Source organism: Lepidochelys kempii, chromosome 2 (genome assembly GCF_965140265.1).
Source record: "Lepidochelys kempii isolate rLepKem1 chromosome 2, rLepKem1.hap2, whole genome shotgun sequence".
In the NCBI taxonomy this organism is placed as follows: domain Eukaryota; kingdom Metazoa; phylum Chordata; order Testudines; family Cheloniidae; genus Lepidochelys; species Lepidochelys kempii.
The window spans coordinates 258,201,038-258,222,998 of NC_133257.1; the positions used below are offsets into that span (position 1 = coordinate 258,201,038).

At 45.7% G+C, this 21,961-nt stretch overlaps 1 protein-coding gene across 9 annotated transcripts in view; it reads left to right on the plus strand.

Annotated features, from left to right (window-relative positions):
• LOC140907834 (mitogen-activated protein kinase kinase kinase 3-like) overlaps positions 1-21,961 on the plus strand; it is a 122,043-nt gene that overhangs the window by 11,133 nt on the left and 88,949 nt on the right. For 7 of the 9 annotated variants that reach the window (XM_073334715.1, XM_073334717.1, XM_073334716.1 and 4 more), the window contains exon 2: positions 15,911-15,990. The exons of 1 other annotated variant lie outside the window; for it this stretch is intronic. Coding sequence is in view for 5 of the 8 variants with exons in the window: in XM_073334711.1 (XP_073190812.1) it covers positions 15,987-15,990 (4 nt within the window). In the remaining 3 variants the exon portion in view is untranslated. Of the gene's footprint in view, positions 1-11,075; positions 11,103-15,910; positions 15,991-21,961 lie in introns of those variants that run through there. One more of the 9 variants, XM_073334713.1, reaches the window with a different exon arrangement.

Genomic DNA, 21,961 nt, shown 5'->3' on the forward strand with positions numbered 1-21,961 from the left:
AAACAAGATGAAATTCAATAAGGACAAATGCAAAGTACTCCGCTTAGGAAGGAACAATCAGTTAAGACAAAATGGGAAATGGCTGTCTAGGAAGGAGTGCTGTAGAAGGGGATCGGGGGGGGGCATAGTGAATCGCAAACTAAATATGAGTCAAGTGTAAAACCATTGTTTTTAAAAAAAAAAAAAAAAAAAGCAAACCTAATTCTTGGATGTATTAGCAGGAGTGTTGTAAGCATAGGCGCCAACTCCTGAGCACCCACGGGAAAAAAATGGTGTGTGCTAAGCACCCACCAGCAGCCCCCCTATCAGTGCCTCCTACCCGCTGGTGGCCCCACCGATCAGCGTCTTCACCCTCTCTCCCAGCGCCTCTCCTGGCTGCAGATCAGCTGAGCCACAGTGTGCAGTAGGTGCTGGGGGAGGGGAGAGGATGAGAAGAGGCTGGGCAGAGTGGGGATGGGAAGAGGTGGGGTGGGAGCTTGGAGGAAGGGGTGGGAGCAGGGCAGGGCCTGAGGTGGAGCCAGAGGGGGAGCACTCCCTGGCACATTAGAAAGTCGGCACCTATGGTTGTAAGCAAGACACGAGAAATAATTCTTCCACTCTACTCTGTGCTGATTAGGTCTCAGCTGGAGTATTGTGTCCAGTTCTGGGCGCCACATTTCAGGAAAGATGTGGACAAATTGGAGAAAGTCCAGAGAAGAGCAACAAAAATGATTAGAAGTCTAGAAAGCATGATTGAAAAAATTGTTTGTTTAGTTTGGAAAAGAGAAGACTGAGCAGGGACATATCAGTTTTCAAGTACATAAAAGGTTGTTATGAGGAGGGAGAGAAATTATTCTCCTTAACCTCAGAGGATAGGGTAAGAAGCAATGGGCTTAACTTGCAGCAAGGGTGGTTTAGGTTGGACATTAGGAAAAACTTCCTGTCAGGGTGGTTAAGCACTGGAATAAATTGCCTAGGGAGGTTGTGGAATCTCCATCACTGGAGATTTTTAAGAGCAGTTTAGATAAATGCCTGTCCGGGATGTTCAAGGCTAGGTAATATTTAGTCGTGCCGGGGAGCGGACTAGATGACCTCTCAAGGTCCCTTCCAGTCCTATGATTATGAAGATGTCTTCCCAGGGGCAATTCTAGGTAGATAGAGTGCAACTGGGATATATCCAGACCATTGGGTTTAGTGCTCCTGTCTCTTGCTGGAGATTGAAAAATGGTGGCAGCATTTAAACCATGCTTGAGGTAGGACTTGTAAAGATCCATGTATGTTAGTGTTTGATGCCAGGTAGTGTTACTAATCAGCATTGATGGAAAACTTCTTCTGTGCATGTATTCTGCTAGCCCTTTGTCTGTGGCTAAACATCCCAGGTATGACTGGTAGAAACATGCCCAATGTGTTGGTGAAACTCTGGCTCTCTACTGAGTACAGGAGATCCTTTGTGGAACAGCAGAAACACAGCAAGGTAACTGGCCAACCAGCAGGCAAGGAGTTAACAGTGAACAATGTTACTGAACAGGTTTATATTTACTTCCTTGTGATCCTAAAGATGAGAGAATTTCAAAATCTGACTGCATTTGCCATCAAAGAATGAGGCTTCCTTTTCATGCTTAAGTGAATATCATGCAAGACAGGAACAGCTGACTTGTTATCTCAGCCTGGGCAGTGAGTGGAAAGCAAAATTTTTGTGCCTTAAAAACTGGCACGGCCAGATTCTCAGCTGGTATAAATTGGTGTAGCTCATTGAAGAGACTGGTACTATATTCACTTACATCAACTGGATCTGGGTCTGAAGATGTTGCCTTAAAATACACTGCTCAAGAAGAACACTTAAGAACATAAAGCTATCTTTTTAAATCCCCCAAATTGCTTTTTAAGCTGAGGTTTTTCATGGCTGCCCCCAAATATACAGTTTTTGAAAAATACGAGGATCTCGGTGATTTACAAATCTTGTTGAATTAAGCCTCGCAATAACCTAGTGAAGGAAAGAAGTAAAATCTTGTTTGGCAGCTGCTGTTCATTTGTATTGTGGTAGCACCTACCAGCCACCGCCACGAGCAAGGCCTCATTGTGCTCGGTGCAGCACAAACCCAGTACAGAAAGAGGGTCCCTGCCCCAAGGAATTTACAATCCAAGCTGTTCCTGTGTTCTTCCAATCCTGGGAATATTTTCACCAGTTAAAAGCATTTTAAGTGCTTTATTTGTGCTCAGAGCACCCAAGCTGGCTGGCTTCTTGAAAGCTGTGGAGTCCGGTGTCACATACACTGGTGTAAATATAGAGTAACCCCAATGAAGTCAGAGTTACAAGCGCATGATGCGTTGCAGCCCTCTTGTATCACCTATGTGACTAACCCTGTTGGGCTAGACCCTGAGCTGTTGCCGAGGAGAAGGAGGTGGATAGGGTTGCAAAAGTGGTTTCGAGCCACCTGTGTGCTCCCCCAATCCAATGTAGCACAGCCCCGGGGCCCAGATCCCTTCTATTCTGTTCTGGCACTTACTAGGTTATGAAGAGCATATATCTGAGTGCTTCATGCCAGCAGCCTCTGGCCCCAGTGGACCATCCTGGCAGCCCGAGATCACTAAGACGCAGGGATATCCAAGCCACCCTCCCTGCAGTCAGCATGGCCAGGGCATCAGTGTAAAAGTTACTGTGCCAGCTCTCTGCCACCCAAAATTCTGATCTAGAGCCCTGAAGCGGAACCCGGAACCTGCGAGTTCCACAGGACCCACTGCCATAATAGCAGGAGCAGGTAACATGTACTTTGCAGGCAGGAATAGATGGGGGGGAAAAAAAACCCAGACTGCAGTAATTTGTGGAAAACACTAAATCTCTCGTCAGTTTGTCCTAAATAGAATTTCAGCAATGGAAAGCAAGTCCCCGTCCCTCCCACTTTTTTTTTATAAAGGTTTTAATACTTGAGTGAGGATAGAAAGAGATTTGATGTCTTATTAACAGGCATTCAAGTATTTTTCAAGCAAGATTTGTTTTATTGGTAAAAATTCTGTGGGTTTTTTAAAAATAATAATATAAATATATATATGCCAATGGTGGGTGGGTGTGTTTTCTTTTTATAGTAGCATAGGGGAATCTGTGTCTCTTGCGGGATCTAAGGCTTTTGCAGGTGGGAGCGAGATAAAAATGCAAGAAATAATGTGGGAGTGGGATTAAAAAAAAAAAATAGTCAAGTGCAGAGCTCTCGTCTAACCCTGAGATGGCCAGGTAAGCCAGTGCTTTGCACTGGTAGCGCAGTACAGGGCTGTTCTAATCCAGCCCATTGGGTTTCATTCAATTTCACCTCCATTGAAATCAATGTGCCTGATTTCTCCACTGCCCAGAATCTTGCATAGTTATTTACACCTGGACAAAGTAGGTGCAGACCACTTACCTAATCAGAAGGGTAATGTTTTTACACCCACTGTACCTAGATATAAATGACCTACTCAAAGGGCAGGGGAAATGGAGGATCAAGGCTGTAGAATTTCAGAACAGCCAGGAAGTAAATATAACCTCCCATGCTAATGACACTCACAGGTTTGAGGCAAAGTTCTCCTTTTTTAGAGCCTTAAACCTACTGGGAAGTACATAATAATTAAAACAGAAAATCCCAACTCCTGCAAACCTTACTCAGATGAGTAGTTTTTACTATGGTGGCTAGTTGTATGACCGAAGTTTAAAGGATCAGGGCCTACCTTGAGATTTTTAAGCATAAAAAAATACACAAAGCAATGGCCAGTCCCATTCTAGGTGCTCATTGTACTGAATTGAACAGGCTGGGTGTCGGTGTGCCATTACTGGACCGATTCAGAAATATTCAACTGTGTGCTGTAGGTGATCTGTGGCTAGCAACTAAAGCAGATTCTTAAGGGATTAAGTCCTATGCTTTTTGCTGCTGCTCTTTTGCTGCTGCTGTGAAGTTGTGAGTGGCCGTGGCCTGCAGCATAGTTACAATAGTGAAGACCACCGATATTTTGTCATATAAATGGATTAAACGGAATATGTCTCATACAGGCTGAGAAGTACACATAGGGTCTCCTGCTTGCAAATCGGAGAGGACCACATCTCTCACTAACTCCAGTTCTGCTCAGCAATCCTACTCCTGTTTCCAGCAATGTCTCTCCCTAGTGTACCGTCCCCGATCCTGTATTCCTTACACGCTCAGAACTCCCACCGACTTCAGCGGGAATGAAGTTTGTGCACACTTTAGCATGTGGCTTCTTGAACATTCTAGGAATAAACTAATTTTGATGAAGTAGGTGGCTTTAAAAAATAGAAAGCCTTTCAATAGTGAAGGGTCAGCTAAAGCTAACTAGCCATGTGCCTGGCTGGCCCAGATTCCATTTGGTGTGATCTATGATGATGGTATATGAAGGCTCTCGAAGGACACGGTGGAAAGGTGCTAGTGGAAAAGCTGTTGCTATGACAAATGGCTCAGTGCTGGAATTCGAACTGTCAACTTTGAAACTATCAGCGCTACCTCATTTATTCCCTTGCTTAGAATGCTGAACGGCCGTAGGGCCTCTTGTTTTAATTTTTCCTCCTTACTGACGTTACCAAAAAAAAATTGTAATTCCACAGTCTGAGCTGGCTCCAGCGAGGTGCCAAAAACCCTCATTTCCCACTGATGTCAGTGATGGTAGAGTGTAGGACTGAACCATGCAGGACTGAACTCACTAGCATTTGTACAGAAGGGGGCTGATACAGGAAAGAACTTGGGCATATGCCTAACTCCCACAATAGGATTTATGTGCATGCCTAAACTTAAGCACTTGCTTATGTGCATTCTTGCATCAGGATTTTCCATTGGGTTTTTGCAGTAGTGTAGCTCAATTGGCTTCATTGGAGACCCACCTAGTTTACACCCGTGTAAATGAGATTAAATTTGAGTTTAAAAGCTTTGCCTGCAATATAGATAGTAATCAGTGGCATAAACAAGCGATAGTTTTATACCGATTGTTCAACCACTAACCGTGTGTGCCCTCACGGGTGATGCTCAACCAACCGAAGGGCCCATTTTGCATTGCATGGACTTCGATGCACAGTTTAATCTTGTCTGTGTCTGCTATATAACTACTTGGAACCTGGAAAATAATCCTTAGAACTGTACTTGTCAAAGCACAGTACAAAGAGTAACTGACCAATTCTCACCTCTCTCTAAGTGGCCTAGTTTTTCAGAGGTGCTAAGTACCTGCTGCTCCCATTGACTTCACTGATAGGACTTATGGGTGCTATTCAGAGCCTCTGAAAATCAAGGACTCTCTCCATCTATTACATTGGGCTTTGGATCAAGCTTTTACTGAGGTATTTGAACATGTCTAACACTAGGCAGCCTGACAACATGTAGCCTTAGTATCTCTTAAGAGTAGAATGATGGCACTTCTAGGGCATTTTTAAACACAAAACTCCATGTCTTTTGTCCTGGGAAAAGGTCTATAAAGGGTTTATGATGGGGTTCCCTTCCTCCCTGCCCACCCAATTTCTGAGCTCAGTTCAGCTATGTTGGCATTCGCGTCCTAGAGAAGCATTCAGCATGTAGCCAGCACATTGCACGGCTTCCTGTGTTTGTATGGGCAGCCTGCCAGAAAGCAAGGGCACTCTCTCCTGGCGCTGTCACTGGCGTTGCAGAAGAAAATGGAAACCTTGGTGAAATTCATCCTTTGGGTTAGTGAGACACTTTCCGGAGTATCTTGATTATTTAAGACCCTTTGTTTGCTGCCAGAGCTTTAAATCGAGCCCAGGAAGGAAACCCTCGGAGTGCAGTTTCCCCACCATATACCCTTGGGGTCTCAGTGCAAGACGTCAGTCCCCGGAAGGGAGCAGAAGTGATCTCCTTGGGTCCTTTTTGTCTGCTGAAGGAAACGGCCCTCCTTTCTCCCCGAATCACATGGTCTCCAAGTACTTAGCCAACAAATAGGGAGAGGGAGCATTCTGAGTGGTTAAAGTACAGGACTGGGAGTCAGGTGATCGCTAGAGGACGGTTGAATTTGTAGTTAAGGCCCTGGTTTGGGACATCTAGGTGTGGGACATACTACAGTCACAGGAGCCATGTAGCTGAGTACCTCCCACCCTTTTTAATATATTGATCCTCACCCTTGTCAGGCAGGGCGGTGCTGTTATCAGCATTATATGGAAGGGGACCCAAGGCCCAGATTGGTTAAGTGACTTGCCTAGATCACACAGGAAGTCTGTAGCAGAACAGGGAGTTGAACCTAAGTCTTCTGAGTCTGCTAACCACAGGACCATCCTTTCTTTCCAGGAGATCTAGGTTCTGTTCCTCACCTCTAGTGCAGTGTCCTCGAGCAAACCGTTTTTAATCTATCTTGTTCCTAAATTGCCTGGCCGTAGCATGGAGAGAATAATACTCCTTCCATCACAGGGCTTTTGTGAGAATAAATTCATTGAGGCTGATGTGGTGCTTAGGTACTACCTCAGTAGATCTGGTACCCCAGAGAAATGTGGTCAGTAGATGAGGCCCTAGACTGGGGCTCAGATGCTATGGATTCACTGTCTGACTTTGGGCAAGTCCCTTCAGTGTCCCCCATCACTAAAGTGGGAATAACAATCCTTACGCCCTTTTATCAGAACACACATATCTGGATGAAATGTGCTATGTATTATCTGCATTCTGTTCCTGGCATTGCCATGGATTGTCTAGATGGCCTTGTGCGAGTCACAGGCCGTCGCTTTTAAAAGCAGCTCCTGATTTTGGGTGCCTGGTATTTTGACCAGAGGAGCCTCAAGCAGAGCATGTGAAAAATTCCAACGCCCACAACTCTTGCTGAGGTTAGTGTGGGAGTTGTGGTGCTGAGAGCCTCTGACAAGCAGTCCCTAGGGATTCTCCAATTGGGTACTCAAAAATGGAGGCATCCCAAAATGCCTACTCACTTCTCGGCCTCTCTCTGCTTGTTTACCCATCTGTAAAATGGAGAGCACATTCCCCATAGGCATGTTGGGAGGCTTCTTTCATTCATATTTGTAAAGCAAAGCATCTTGGGATGGATGGCAATGGACAGTGTGACGATTGCTAGACTAGGTTACCTGCCCTCCCTAGAGTTTCAAAACATCTCATTAGGTAAAGCTATCATGGAGCACTGATAGTTCCAAATAGCGTCTACAGTGGTTGGGTGCTTGGTATAGCCACTTCTGTGACATGTGTTGCCTCCTTAGCCTGTAACCTTCCATTCTGACAGACCATTGAGGTATGTGCGGTACTGGGTCAAAGTGTGTTCTTTTCTTTTCGTAACTTGTAGACCATGCTGAGTTAACGTACTGTATGTGTCTACTGGGTCGTGCTCGCGTGTCCCACGGTTCCACCCAGGCTTGGTGTTTAATCATATATGGCATATTTTTGTTATGTTTCTTCATATGCCAAAAGCAAACTGAAGGGTCAAGAGGACCTATTTTAGGTCAAGAGGAGAACAAAAATTAGTCTTGATGAAAGAGCAGAATCTGTGTGTCTTCTATAGTAATCTGTGATGGGATGAGCATGCAGCCTAGCTGTCCATCTCAGCAGACAGCAGAATACTCCGTAGCATTGCCAGGTGTCCGGTTTAACATCTGGTCAAAAAGGGACCCTGGTAGCTCTGGTCAGCACCGTTGACTGGGCTGTTAAAAGTCTGGTTGGTGAGGGGCCGGCAGGCTCCCTACTGGGCTCCCTTGGGCTCACCGGAAACGGCAACATGTCCCTAGGCACAGGGGCCGCCACGTAGGCTCTGTGCGCTGCCTCCTCCCCAAGCTCCGGCTCCGCAGCTCCCCTTGGCTGGGAACCGCAGCCCGAGGGACATGTTGCCACTTCCGAGGAGCTGCCCGAGGTTAGCGCTGCCAGGTGCCTGCATCCCGAACCTCCTCCCATGCCCCAGCTTGGAATCCCCTCCCACGTGGACCCCTTGGCCCCAGCCTGGAGCCCCCTTCTGGACTGCATCGCCCCCCCCCTCCCCCAGCCCAGAGCCCATACCCCCTCCCATGAGTGAGCGAGTGAGGGTGGAGGAGAGCGAGTGCCAGAGGGAGGGGGGATGGAGTGAGCAGGGGGTGGGGCCTTGGGGAAGGGGTGGGGCAAGAGCGTTCGGTCTTGTGCAGTTAGAAAGTTGGCAATCCTAATGCTTAGAGATTTAAAGATGCAGCATGCAAGAGCAGAGTCCTACGAGCAAAATACACCACATTTTTGCCATCGGCATTTAACAAATGATTTTTCTCTCATTTACTTTCATGTAAATCTGGCTTAACTCCGCTACAGTTGATATTGCAAACATGAGAAGAATCGCTCCTGTTCTTTGGTAATTAACTGTTGATCAGCGTGTGTGCCATGAAGTGTTTTTCCTTGTTTTGCAAGAAAGAATTAAAAACAAAACAACAAAAACCCCATCTGACTCATGCCAGTGTCTTTTTCAAGTGTGCTGAGCAAGATGCAGCCGCCAACAGTCTGACCTGTCTGACCTTTCCAGTCAATTGGAAAGGAACATGGTGATCAACCCAATCTGAAAAGACTAGAGAATTGAAACTGTAGCTCACTAAAACGGATGCTGTTGTAAGATACAAAATGGGATGCCACCAAGAGGGACTATTGATTTAGGGGGAGGAGGGTGTTAATGAAGGATGACTGTGTTAAAAAAGGAAGATGGCTGGCGTGAGAAATCGTTTGCAGTATTTGAGCTTTTCCTCCAAGTCCTGTCAGCAAGATATTGAAGAAGGGAAGAGAAAGTGGGTCAGTTAACAAACGCACTGATCTTGTGAGATAACATCAGATACTGAAAGTTGTTTGCTAACTGAGAGCAACTACCGCTGAGGCCATGTTCTTTCTTTCAATTGCTAAGAGCCTATTGTCTTAAATGAGGATTGTTTCAGAGTAGCAGCCTGTTAGTCTGTATTCGCAAAAAGGAAAGGAGGACTTGTGGTGCCTTAGAGACTGACAAATTTATTTGAGCATAAGCTTTCCTGAGCTATTGTGACTGCCAGCTCTCCACCCCCAGCCTCACACGTTCTTGTCAACTGCTGGAAATAGCCCACCTTGATTATCACTACAAAAGGTTTTTTTTTCCTCTCCTGATGGTAATAGCTCACCTTACCTGATCACTCTCGTTACAGTCTGTATGGTAACACCCATTGTTTCATGTTCTCTGTGTATATAAAATCTCCCCACTGTATTTTCCACTGTATGCATCCGATGAAGTGAGCTGTAGCTCACGAAAGCTTATGCTCAAATAAATTGGTTAGTCTCTAAGGTGCCACAAGTACTCCTTTTTTTTTTAGGTTTCAGGGAGTCACCATCACCCCTCTTTTCCTTATGGCTAGATGGGGCGGGGTGGGGCGGGGCAGGTCTTGAACTTTTTAGACGATGAGTCTCAAAACCCTTCTGTTGTAACATAAGGTCGCTGTATGGAAATGGCTGAGACCCACTGACCTAAGTTATAAGCTCTTCAGGGCAGAGATAGTGTTTGTAGAGCATCTAGTACAATGGAGCCCTGATCCGCGAATGTGGGATTGCTAGGAGCGATTGAAGAAATAATAAGACCCTTCTGGAATTTCAGCAAGTGCAAACTGCAGCTGTCCACATTCATAGTAGAGACCATTGCCCCACAGCCACGTTACACCCATGTACTGGGTATTCATGGAGCTACTGAGCCTGATCCCATTCAGATCGATGGGAGTCTTTCCACTGATTTCAGCGGGTACTAAATGAGGCTCATAAAGCCCCATATTGCTTGGATCGTAGCGTTCTTAGAGACCAGGCTGAGATGGTCAAAACTGGGTAGGGGATATGGATGCCTACTTCCCATTAATTTCATTGGGAGTTGGGCATCAAAATCCCTTTGATAAGCTCAGCTCACAGGCCTGATTCTGCATTCTGTTACATCAGTTTGGTGCTGTTTTGGAGGCAATGGAATTACATCAGCATAGAATTGGTGCCCTAAAGTAGAGATGCAGGCTCTAACTTTCTCTCTGGGACCATTTCTGGCCCCCATGAGAAGTGAAAGTTGGGAGGTGCTCTCACTGAAATGTCATTGTCAGTGTCTGATCAAAAAAGACTTTTGGAAGGATACAAAAAGCTTTGTGGGGACACTTTTTTGTATCTTGAACAAATTTAATTCAGAATGGGAATTTTAGTGTGTGGGTTGCTGTATGTATTTTTTTTTAAGTGCCCATCTCCCCTTTTCCTGTGGAGAACAAGAGTTAGAAGGGGGGGGGGAATTCCTGAAAGACACCTGCCCCTCCCTCCAAAATAAAATTTCAAATTGAAATGAATAAACCTTTTTTGATTTAAAAAAAAAAAAACCCTAAAAAGTGTTTTTGGTTTTGTTTGTTTTTATGGGGAGAGGGAGATGACCATTTTATTTATTATTTTTTTTGCAGACTATCTTTTTTTTTTTTTTTTTTTTTTCAGTGAGCCTTAGTTGGGAGTGCCTCCATTCCAGTCAGTGGGGATATTCTCAATTTCCCCTGATGTAGCTCACATCTGCACTGTACCCCTTCTGTGACATCTACACAAATATTCATCTGAGGGCACAATCTGGCCCTATGTGAAAGCGAAAAAAAAACAACAACAAAGCAGCATTCTTCATCGGCATTAGGCTTTCTTCCTGAGAAGTTCTCTTTCTGAGCCAATTACAAATCTTCCAGATCCTCAGCTGGTATAAATGGATTGAACTTGATTGATGTCAAAGGAGCTGTGCCAGGTTACACCTGCTGAGGATCTGGTTCATGTGTACGTAGTCGCTTTAGCATTTAAAGTGTGCGTAACTGAGCTGCTTCTTAGAAGCAGCCTTTTTATGAGTCCCACTTAAGTGTATAATTAGCGTTTGTAAATTAGTTCAGTTTGGTTGGCCATTCAGGGTAACCATTTCCGTGTAACAAATGAAAGAACTCTGAGAACTAAATTGTACATTATGAAAGGTATAATGCAAGCGAAAAGCCCAGCATGTGTCAGACCTGTGGCCTGAAACATCACTTGCCTTAGTTTATTTGTTCCTTTTTGTTTTTCATCAGCCTTGACCTGAGAGGTCCTTGGAATTTTTCATTCCTGTTGAATCTAGAGACCGGGTCTGCCTTTTGTTATCTATGGCTCTGATTTCCAGAAATTACTGATCTCTGTGGAACCACAAGAGCTGTCTCATACACCAATGTGAGTTAGTTATTACTCTTAAGTTACTAAAGTTATTATTACTAACCATTCAACCAAAGTTAATGGAGTTACACTAGCGTAAGAGGAAATTCAGGCTGAACATAATTTATTGGAACAGTTTCTACTACTTCTCTTATAAATATGCACGCAGAGGGGGGAAGTTCAATGGTTTGGAAAAGGCCATGACTTGACAGTGATATAATGTCCTTTGTCTACTGTTGCCTGTTAAAGCTCTCACTTTATGCCCACAGTGTGAAGTAGTCAGCAGGGTGGTTTATGTACTGGGTTTCTCTATCTGAGTCACTGAAGCCATAGCTTTGATTTCTGGTAGAGTTGCGTCATTCTCTGGAGGAGGTAGATGGAGTCCCATGCAGTTGCAATGTGTGTGTCATTTGAAACATGTCATTTTAAAAACAAAGCATCAGTCCATCTGAAGTAGCACATTTGAAATTTTTGTCATGTGTACTTCCAGGTAGCTAAGAGCTTGAATGGTTAAATACAAGCAAGCAGGCTGCCCTGGTGCAAGCAGGCTGCTAAGGGTATGTCTACACTACGAAATTAGGTTGATTTTATAGAAGTCGTTGTTTTAGAAATCTGTTTTATATATTCGGGTGTGTGTGTCCCCACAGAAAATGCTCTAAGCGCATTAAGTGCGTTAACTTGGCGGAGTGCTTCCACAGTACCGAGGCAAGCGTCGACTTCCAGAGTGTTGCACTGTGGGTAGCTATCCCACAGTTCCCGCAGTCTCCGGAAGTGAGATTCAAAAGTTCGCAGTTCTTTTCCTGTCTACCTGGCCAGTGAATCTGAGTTGAGAGCGCTGTCCAGAGCGATCACAATGGAGCACTCTGGGATAGCTCCCGGAGGCCAATACCGTCGAATTGTGTCCACAGCACCCCAAATTCGACCTGGCAAGGCCGATTTAAGCGCTAATCCACTTGTCAGGGGTGGAGTGAGGAAATCGATTTTAAGAGCCCTTTAAGTCGAAAAAAAGGGCTTCATCATGTGTACGGGTGCACATCGATTTAACGCTGCTAAATTCGACCTAAAGTCCTAGTGTAGACCAGGGCTAAGCTATACACATGCAACCTGATCTGTGAGCCCAACTGAAATGCTTTATCTTGTAACCCTGTGTCATGCAAATAATTCTTACTTGTGTGAGTAATCCCACAGAGGTCAGTGGGTTTGCTCATATGAGTCAGGCTTGCAAGACTGGGCTCAGTTTGCATGCAGACGTTCAGTGCTGAAGAAAACATAGACCTACAACCCCCAAAAGCCCATAACTCCATGCTCAAAAATACAGGTGCATCATTTTGGGCTCACCCATCTGGAAGCTGCTTTGGAAAACATGAGCAGCATGTTCCATGAGAGAAGGAATTTGCACCAGTGAGCTTTGCCAAAATGTACTCCCTTCCCTGAGTGTAGCACAACCTGCTGTGCGCCAGGCTGCTGCCCTCCACCCCAGAGGTGGCTGCATTTCCATGAGGCTGTGTGCACTGTAGTTTGTAGAACAAAACTAGATTGTTATAGGTATTAGGCTGGAAAGAAGATATACATTATTAACAGGGAGGGTAATTAACCACTAGAACAATTTACAAGGGTTGTGGTGGATTCACAATCCCAGGCAATTTTAAAATTAAGATTGGATGCTTTTCTAAAAGATCTGCTCTAGGAAACTTTCAGGGAAGTTCTCTGGCCTGTGTTACACAGGAGGTCAGATTAGATGAGCGCACTGGTCCCTTTGGGCCTTGGAGTTGTGAAACCTGCAGAATTGTTATACTTTTCATTGTTTGACTTTCTCTCAAGCCACTCCTGCAGGTTGTATAAATATACGTTCATGTTGTTGGATGTTAAAGTTAGCACCATTTCTCCATTCATCGCTGCTGTTTTGAACACTGCCCCAGCCCTGGCCCCCAAAGCTTATGAAAATAACATTTACAATAATATTTTTAACAGTTCCGTAGTATACAAAACTCCAGCATCCTGGCAGGCTGCCCGGAAACTTTTGGAAAGTTAATGTTGTTGACTCTTTAAAAGGAGAGATGATTTTTCCGCTTGACTCCTTTTGCTTGTTAAGCTCTCCAGGCCCAACGTGTTGCTCCCTGCTGCTTGAAAAACAAGGAAAGTCCAAATTTTAGCAAAGTTAGTTAGGGTGGTTTTCTAACTTGGCCACATTTCGGGGGGGACCAGTGATTTGTATGTGGGTTAATTACACCGTTTCAGCGTATATATGGGCTAAGTTCAACATGGAAAAAGAGGGTGAAGCTCCTCTTGGAGATCTGTGGCCGGCATGCAGTGGTGCAGTAAATAATTATTTGTATTGCAAGTAGTGCCTAGAATCTCCAACTGAGTTTGAGGCCTTGGTGTACTTGGTGCATGCCCACCCCGGAAGAAGAGATGGTCCCAGCCCTGAAGAGCTGATGATCTAAATAAACGAGACAAAGGGTGAGTGGGAAAGTGTTGCTAAGAGAGAGATGCAAGTGACACACTATTGCAACACGCACTAGTTTGATGTTCACTCGGGGCCTGATCCTGCACTTTCTCCTATTGGCCTCCGTGGAAATTGGTGGTGCTTGTCCCCTTGCAGGAAACATCCAGCCCCTTGTGAAGTCAAGCCCTGGGTGTGCAAAATGGTCACGATTCTGATGTCCGCTACAGTGCAAATCCAGAGTTGTTGCATCTAAGCCAGGGCTCACCATTGTGAAGTTACTTCTGGTTTACACTGAGCTGAATCAGACCCTCACATATTGCACCAGGGGCTGAAGGATGGTGGTTTACGACCACAGTGTTGCTGAAAAGCTGACCCTTCCCTGAGCTGAAGGAGGGAAGAGTTCACGCTGCTGTTGCTTTTACTGCTTGGCAGGAGGCTTTTCTCCAAGGCTGGGTTATAGGCCAGTAGTTTGTGAAGTGTGCTGCAAGAGATTTACAGTGCAGGCAGCATTCACTGGTCGTCGGAACGGTGCAGTGGGAGTCAGGAGACCTGGGGTCTATTCCAAATGCTAGCTGACTTTGTTAAAAAAAAAAAAACAAGGAGTACTTGTGGCACCTTAGAGACTAAAATTTGTTTGGGCATAAGCTTTCATGGGCTAAAACCCACTTCATCGGATGCATGCAGTGGAAAATACAGTAGGAAGATATATACACGGAGAACATGGAAAAAAAGGCTGTTGCCATACCAACTGGAACGAACACCTTCTTGTCAACTGTTTGAAATGGGCCATCCTGATTATCACTACAAAAGTTTTGTTTTGCTCCTGCTGATAATAGCCCACCTTAATTAATTGGTCTCGTTACAGTTGATATGGCAACACCCATTTTTTCATGTTCTCTGTGTATATATATCTTCCTACTGTATTTTCCATTGCATGCATCCGATGAAGTGGGTTTTAGCCCACAAAAGCTTATGCCCAAATCAACGTTAGTCTCTAAGATGCCACAAGTACGCCTCGTTTGTTTGTTTTGTGCTGTTACAGACTAATACGGCTACCCCTCTGAAAGCTGACATTGTGTAACCTACCAGCACTTGAAAGCTCTAAGGAGGGACTCTGGTGAGAGGTCTGGGGAAATACATTGGAATAGGAGAGATGTGTAAAAGGCCACTGTAAAATAGTAATATTGTGCTAAAAGACAGGGATTGGGTGCTCCTCAACTGGGACAGCTAGAATGTATTGCTGGGAATCTGGCCAAAAAAACAACAACAGAATTTGCAATCCAATTCTAAGGGCATCCATTTTCATAGTTAAAAAAATGTTAAAGTAGAAAACATGAAACCCATATATGTTTGCATTGCTATTTACTCCATTGCACATGGATGCTGGCTTGTTATTGTAGGGTTGCTTGTGAAAACTAAACTGTGGGAGCTTGATGGTTTGTATTCGAGGAAAGACTATATAAAACATACATGTAATTTCTCAAAGAGAAAGGTCACAGGATCACATTTTCAGGCATACATCTGAATGAGTTACTTGCATGCGCAGGTGTTGTACAAATTGCGTATTTGCATGGGCAGATGTCCAGTTGTGTGTCTAGCTGACCATTCAGACAGATGACAATGCTTTACATGCAATTGTGGTACTTGTGTGCACAAACTAGGCACACAACTTCATTTCTGAAAGTGTGACATGGAATTTGAAAACAGAAGCAAAAAGGAAGTACCCGTACATACTTGATCATAAGCCGGTTTGTTTATAAGCCGAACCCCCCCAAGGTGGATAAGTGTAAATGGTAAAAACTGTATGACCCTTTCATAAGCAGACCCTATATTTCAGGGATTGGCCAACTTTGGCTCTCAGCCCGTCAGGGTAAGCCGCTGGCGGATCAGGACATTTTGTTTACCTGGAGCATTCGCAGGCATGGAGCCCCTCAGCTCCCAGTGGCTGCGATTTGCCATTCCCGGCCAATGGGAGCTGCGGGAAGTGGCTCACAGGGATGTTGTGAGCTACATTCAGTATGGTGAGGTGCTCTTATGCTACAGTGAGTACAATAGATAGGTAGTCTGCACTCGGTGGAAGAGGGTTGCTTTGAGGCCTGTGGGTGAGAAGTATGTTACAAAGTGGGTAGGTGGTATGTCCATTTTACAGGTGAGGAAATAGAGACACAAGGTGAGTAAAGTTTGTGTACAAAGTTGAGACTATACCTCTAGGTAGGGCAGAGGAGTCTAGACTGCTTGTCCGATTGCTATCAAAATAAATTGCCTGCATAAACAGGGCAAAAATGGAAACCTGTTTGATAAAGAGCAATCAGATCAAATAATCTGCACCGATAGCTGTGTTGGAGTTCACCTGTAAATTCTGTTTGTATTATTGTTGCAGGGTGGACACTTGTGAGTGGAGGACGAGGTGTGAGTGTCCATGACTGCTGGAGTGGAGGCCTGATGTAAATGCAAACATGGGTAAGGAGTGCATCCCACTGGAGCAATTGAGCCTCTCTCTAATAGGTTATTGTGTCTTGTACCTGACAAAACAGCCCACAGCAGGAAAATCTGCAGAAATAGCTTTGCTCAACATTAAATTTGTTTGTTCTCTTGCCTTCCAGTCAAGAAAAGAGTCCCAAGTGAAACACCACTTTTGGTGTCTTTGTGGTATCGTGGACAAGTCACTTCAGCTTTCTGTGCCACAGTTTATAATGCAAGCTCTTGGGGCAGGGAACTTTCTTGCTGTATACCTGTATGACACCTAGCACAATGGAGTCCTGATGTCAGATGGGGCCTCTCAGCCCTATTGTAGTACTAAAAAAAAAAAAGAAAAAAACATGAATTGGCTAGTGAATATGTGCCTCACTGCCCTCTACTGGATGGAATCTGCTCAGTTGTGTGCCCTAAGCCCTATATTGCTAATGGCGATCTGCCTTTGCTCAGATAGTAGGAGTCTATAATTTTGGAGGCGGAGGATGATTCCAGTTTTATATATGTTGTAGCCATGAAGTTCCAAGTGGCCTGGACTTGTGACACAGTGAAATTCAAGGCAGCCAGGATTTTGTTACTCTGATACATTGCGTACTGACCACGTGCTTGGTGCTGTATGGATGACATTTTAAAAATGCTTAAGGGAGTTGGGCACCTGGTTCCCACTCACTTTCGGGGGCATTAATCTAACTCCCTTAGTCTCCTTGGAAATCTCTACCGTCCATTTAGAGAAAAATCACAGCATCTCCACTGAGGAGCTTGCAATCTAAAATCATTGCAGGGAACTGAGACAGAGCTAGAACACTCAATATTCTTGTGGCACCAATGTGTGTATCTGTCTGTCTGGGCAGTCAACCACTCAACGGCTTCCCAAATCAAAACAGTTCAATGCAGATCAAGCACCTAAACCAGGTTCTGTCTTCTGCGAGTCACATTTTTCTAATTGACCTTTGGCTGTCCTTAATATTTCCCGAGTGGACTGGTTCTGAGTCATATGCTCCCATCATGTGACCTCTGGAATCATTCCCTTCACCTAGGGAGGTGGGTTATACTTGGCTCAGGTGAGGCTGAGCTCCACTTCCTAAAGGGCTAGCTCACCCAATGACAAAATGATCTAACTAATGTGGGGGAGTAGAGGTCCTAGGAGGTTATGACTGGCCTTTCATTTGTAAATCTTCACTGTCTATCTAATCCAGCCCAGGACAGAATTGGGAGTGATAGAAAATCATTAGAAAATCATCAGGGCTGGTTGAAATTTGAAAAATATTTCATTTGTCTCCTTTCTCTCTTCCCACCGCCTCCTTCATGTGGGGTGGGGGGAGAAAGCAAAAAATTCAAACAAAAATGAAAATGTTCATTCTTTGCTATATTTAAAAAAAAAAAAAAGTAGACAAAAAATGTTGACCGACTGTAGTTCTTACTTTCTGATATTTTTTATGCAGTGAGTTAGCGCCTTCAATCCAAGTCTTAATTGGCCAGCTATTTGACTGCTTCCCCTTTTACTGGAATTTTGGGGCGGGAAAGGTGTGGGCTAACCCTGGGATTAGATCCCTCTTCAGTGTGCGAATGTGGCTGGGTTACATTTCACAGTGCCCTTCAGCACTCCGCTGGGTGTTCTGTGCCTATGACTGCTTTGATCTCTCTGCCTGGGTCTGTGCACAACTCTCGTGCGTCTGAACTTTATTGTAACATAGGTGCACACAAAGGCAGCTAGAACTGCCAGGCTGCAGTGGACAAGAACACAATGTGAGCATAACTCTGGTCTAAGTGGCCCAGTTATTTGGGCTAGATGGGTACAGGATGTACAGTATATATTACTGCCTCGCTGAGATGCTACTTTCACTGCCCCATTTACTTCCCTCTGAGAGTCGCTAGACTAAAGGAGCTTACGTGAGGATGCACTGAAACTGCAGAGAGGTGAAGGGAAGATTCGTGTTTAATCTACAATGGTGGGTTTGGTTTTTTGGTGGGGGGGTTGTTTTTTTTTTTTCTCAAGTCTTTTTGGTCTACAGCAGGTGGGGTTTTAATGAATAACTGTAAAAAACACTGCTTATTACCCAGGGTATGAGCATTGTGATCAGACCCCAGTGGTGCTGTTTAACACAGCCACATCTCCAAAATCGTGACTTGGATTTGTTCTCAATTTAAAAGAAACAACCACCCCAGATCCCTTACAAGGACAAATGAGGTATTCACAATGTGATCAGTAACTCAGATTTCACCATAACCCCATTTTCCTTGGGGAGGTGCTTCAAAGAAGCAGCATGGCCCTGTAAATAGAGCAGAGGGCGCGAAGTCGGAAGATCTGGTTTCTCTTTTGGCTTTGCCATGTTTGTATTGTGTGACCTTGGGTATGTTACTTAATGTTTGTGCCCCATTTAGCGCCATGCTAACGATATTTGTGAAGAATGGATAGTTGCATAGATGGCAGAATAAAAATATGATGTATCATTAGTTATTAACCTTTCAGCGGCATTTCAAAGACAATGTGGCCTAGCAGTTAAAGCAGGACTCGGGGGACTGGCACTGGAAATGCACTTGTTCAACTCAGGCCAGAAATGTTTATTTCCAGTTCTTACTCTGGACAGGTCACTCAGGTCCTGATTCGTCATTGCCCTATGACCCCTCCGCACCAGGTAGCGTAACCCACAGACTTTTACTGCAGCATTTTATTTTGTTTGTTTTTATTTTCAAAGCCAAAGAGCTGGAGAGAAGCAGTGGGAAGGGCACATGAACATAAAAACTGCGTCAGATGGGTCAGACCATAGGTCCATGTAGCCCAGTATCCTGTCTTCCAACAGTGGCAAATGCCAGGTGCTTCAGAGGGAATGAATAGAACAGGTGATCATCAAGTGATCCATCCCCTGTCACCCATCCCAGCTTCTGGTAAACAGAGTGCCAGCAGTCTGGTTCCACTTTGGTTTAGGTGGCGCCCGTCCTTCTTGAATAGGCTCCCCCTTTCCCAAAAGTTTCCCCAGTTCCTAATAAATCTAAACTCCTCCTCCCTACACCATTGTCTCATCCACACAATGAGACCCTGCAATTCTGCCTGTCTAACTGGCCCTGTGCGTGGAACCGGAAGCATTTCAGAGAATGCTACCATGGAGGTCCTGGACTTCAATCTCTTACCTGGCAGCCTAAATTGGCCTCCAGGACCTCTCTCCTATCCTTCCCTATGTCACTGGTACTTACATGTACCACGACCACCAGCTCCTCCCCAGCCCTACGCATATGTCTATCTAGATGTCTTGAGATCTGCAACCTTCACACTAGGCAGGCAAGTCACCATGTGGTTCTCCTGGTCATCTCCTACCCAGCTATCTGGGGTTTCTAATGATCAAATCCTCCATAACTATTACCTGTCTCTTCCTAATACCTGGAGTTCCCTCCCCCGGAGAGGCATCCTCAGTGCCAGAGGATACCATGACACTATCTGGAAGGAGGGTCCCAACTATGGGATCGTTTCCCTCTGCTCCAGTTGGATGCTCTTCTTCCCTGAGACTTTCATCCTCCTCAACAGCACAGCGGCTGTCAGACGGGGAGTGGGAACTTTCTACTTTGTCCTGGAAAGTCTCATCTATGTACCTCTGTCTCCTGTAATTCCTCCAGTTCAGCCAGTCTGGTCTCCAAAGCCCGTACAAGGTCTTGGAGAGCCAGGTAATTTATACATACTGCATTGAGTGCAATAAACTGGATAACCCCCACTCTGTTGCTGGACTTCTGCCTGCATTCTCTTATTACTCCTGCAGCTTGTTCCTTTGTTGATGTTTTGTTTTTATCAGGGGGTGTTTTTTGTCTTAAGTTTAAGGAATGTTAAGTGTATCTAGCCCCCCTCACAAAACTCCTCTGTTAGCTGCTCCTGTTCGCTAGCTCTTCTGGTCACTTAGGAGCTGGCTTTTTAAAGCCCTGGTCTTCCTGAGTAGCCCTGCCCCCCTGGTTAAGGATTGATGGGTGCTAAAGGGCTTAGGGATCAAAGCCTCCTTAAGAAGCTCTCAGCCTTGCCTAGCAGGCCGCTAGGCTCAGCACATGGTTCCCCAAACAGACAGACCACATGGTATATTTCAGTCAAGCAGCAGGCATACCAGGAACACACAAAGTAATTACACAAAGTAAAACTATTTCCCCTTGTTTTTCCCCTCCTACTGTTCTTGTAAAGTGCTGGAAATGGCCCACCTTGATTATCCCTACAAAAGGTCCCCCCCCCGCCCCCTCCCTCCTGCTGGTAATAGTTCACCTTTCCTGATCACTCTTGTTACAGTCTGTATGGTAACACCCATTGTTTCATGTTCTCTGTGTATATAAAATCTCCCCACTGTATTTTCCACTGTATGCATCCAATGAAGTGAGCTGTAGCTCACGAAAACTTATGCTCTAATAAATTTGTTAGTCTCTAAGGTGCCACAAGTACTCCTTTTCTTTTCACAAACACATACATGCTTACAGACAACAAATTTACCCCAAGGATCACGTAATCGCTCCTCCTTCACCTGGAGAACTCCCTCTCTAAACTCCCCACATTAGCTGCTCCTGTTCGCTTGCTCCATGGATTTTTGACAGCTCTGTGTCACTGCACATGTGCAGGACAGGGTAACCGAGTTAAATGGTCCCAGTGACATCACAAGGAGTGGGAGTGATAGTTACTGGACATGCTTCATAGCTGTTTCTGAAGTGGTGAGGATGGGTTTCTGTGGAGGATAAGCACTATAGCAGGTTCCACACATTCACCACCTCACAGCTGAGCAGTCTGAGAGGGGGAGGCTACAGATATAGGTGTTCAGCAGGGCTGGTCTTAGGGGTGGGCCATTCTGGTGACCACCCAGGCTGCTGTGGTCAGTGGGGGGAGGGTTAAGCAGCGCAGAGCTGGCGGGGTAACGCTGCAAACTTGTAGAGGCAACACGGGTGGGGTGCCCAGATTTCTTCCTGGTTCCTTCCAACAGAGGCAGGGCAAGAGGGGCGACACACAGCGTTCTTCCGCACCCCCGTAAGGGGTTGTGAGGTGGGGGGAAGCAAGGAGTCTCACAAAGTGCTTCATGCATCCAGGTCACTGTCCCCACCTGAGCTGTGCTGTGAGGCGAACCTCCGGAGCTGCTGCTCTCCTGCCTTTCCCTTACACGGCCCAGGTGGGGGAGCCATCCTCGTCCTCTAGGGGGGCACGGAGGAGCTGTGTGCGAGGAGGGGAATGAGCAGCAGTACCAGCTGCTCCATGCATCCTGGTCAGTTTCCGCAGGTGGGTGCAGAAGGGGGTACAGGGGTTAGGGGTGAAGCAAGTAAGGGTGGCATGGTATATGGTGTATTGCCACCCTTACTTCTCTGGTGCTGCTGGTGGCAGAGCTGCCTTCAGAGCTAGGAGTCCAGCCAGCAGCTGTCACTCTTCTGCTGCCCAGCCAGTGCTTAATTTGTGGGGGGGCTTGCTGGGGCTGAACCCTGGCAACTCTTTCAATACAAATTAAGCACTGCGGGGGTGGGGGGGGACAGCCTGTGGGGGTCAGGAGCAATGGGGGGGAGTACCGTACCTATAAGGGCCAGGGGCACCAAAATAGAAGTTTGTCCAGGGTGCCATTTTCCCTCAGCATAAAACCAAAAGGTGTCTGCTGCAAGGGCTGCGTCTCCATACCTTTTCCGACTTGTCTACCGGCAGCCGTTTCCTAATGCCCACTGGAATCCACGGAGAGAGTTGGCTGTTGGCTCAGGGCCTGTAACTGCTGCTGGTCAGGAGATCAGACTGTGGAGATTCTGAGGTGTTTGCAGGGTACTGAAGGGCTGCCATTCTCCTTGGTTTCAGGAGAATGGAGGACACACACACCCCTTTTTGAAGGCATGTGGTAGGACTGAGACCTCATCTGTGTGAGAAGATCAGAGAGGAGTGGGTCTGTTCGTGCATCCTAAAATATAGAAGTGTGTGTTCTCTGTTGGAACCTTGCACTGAAGTGCACGTAATAGCATCAAATGGGGAAGTCCA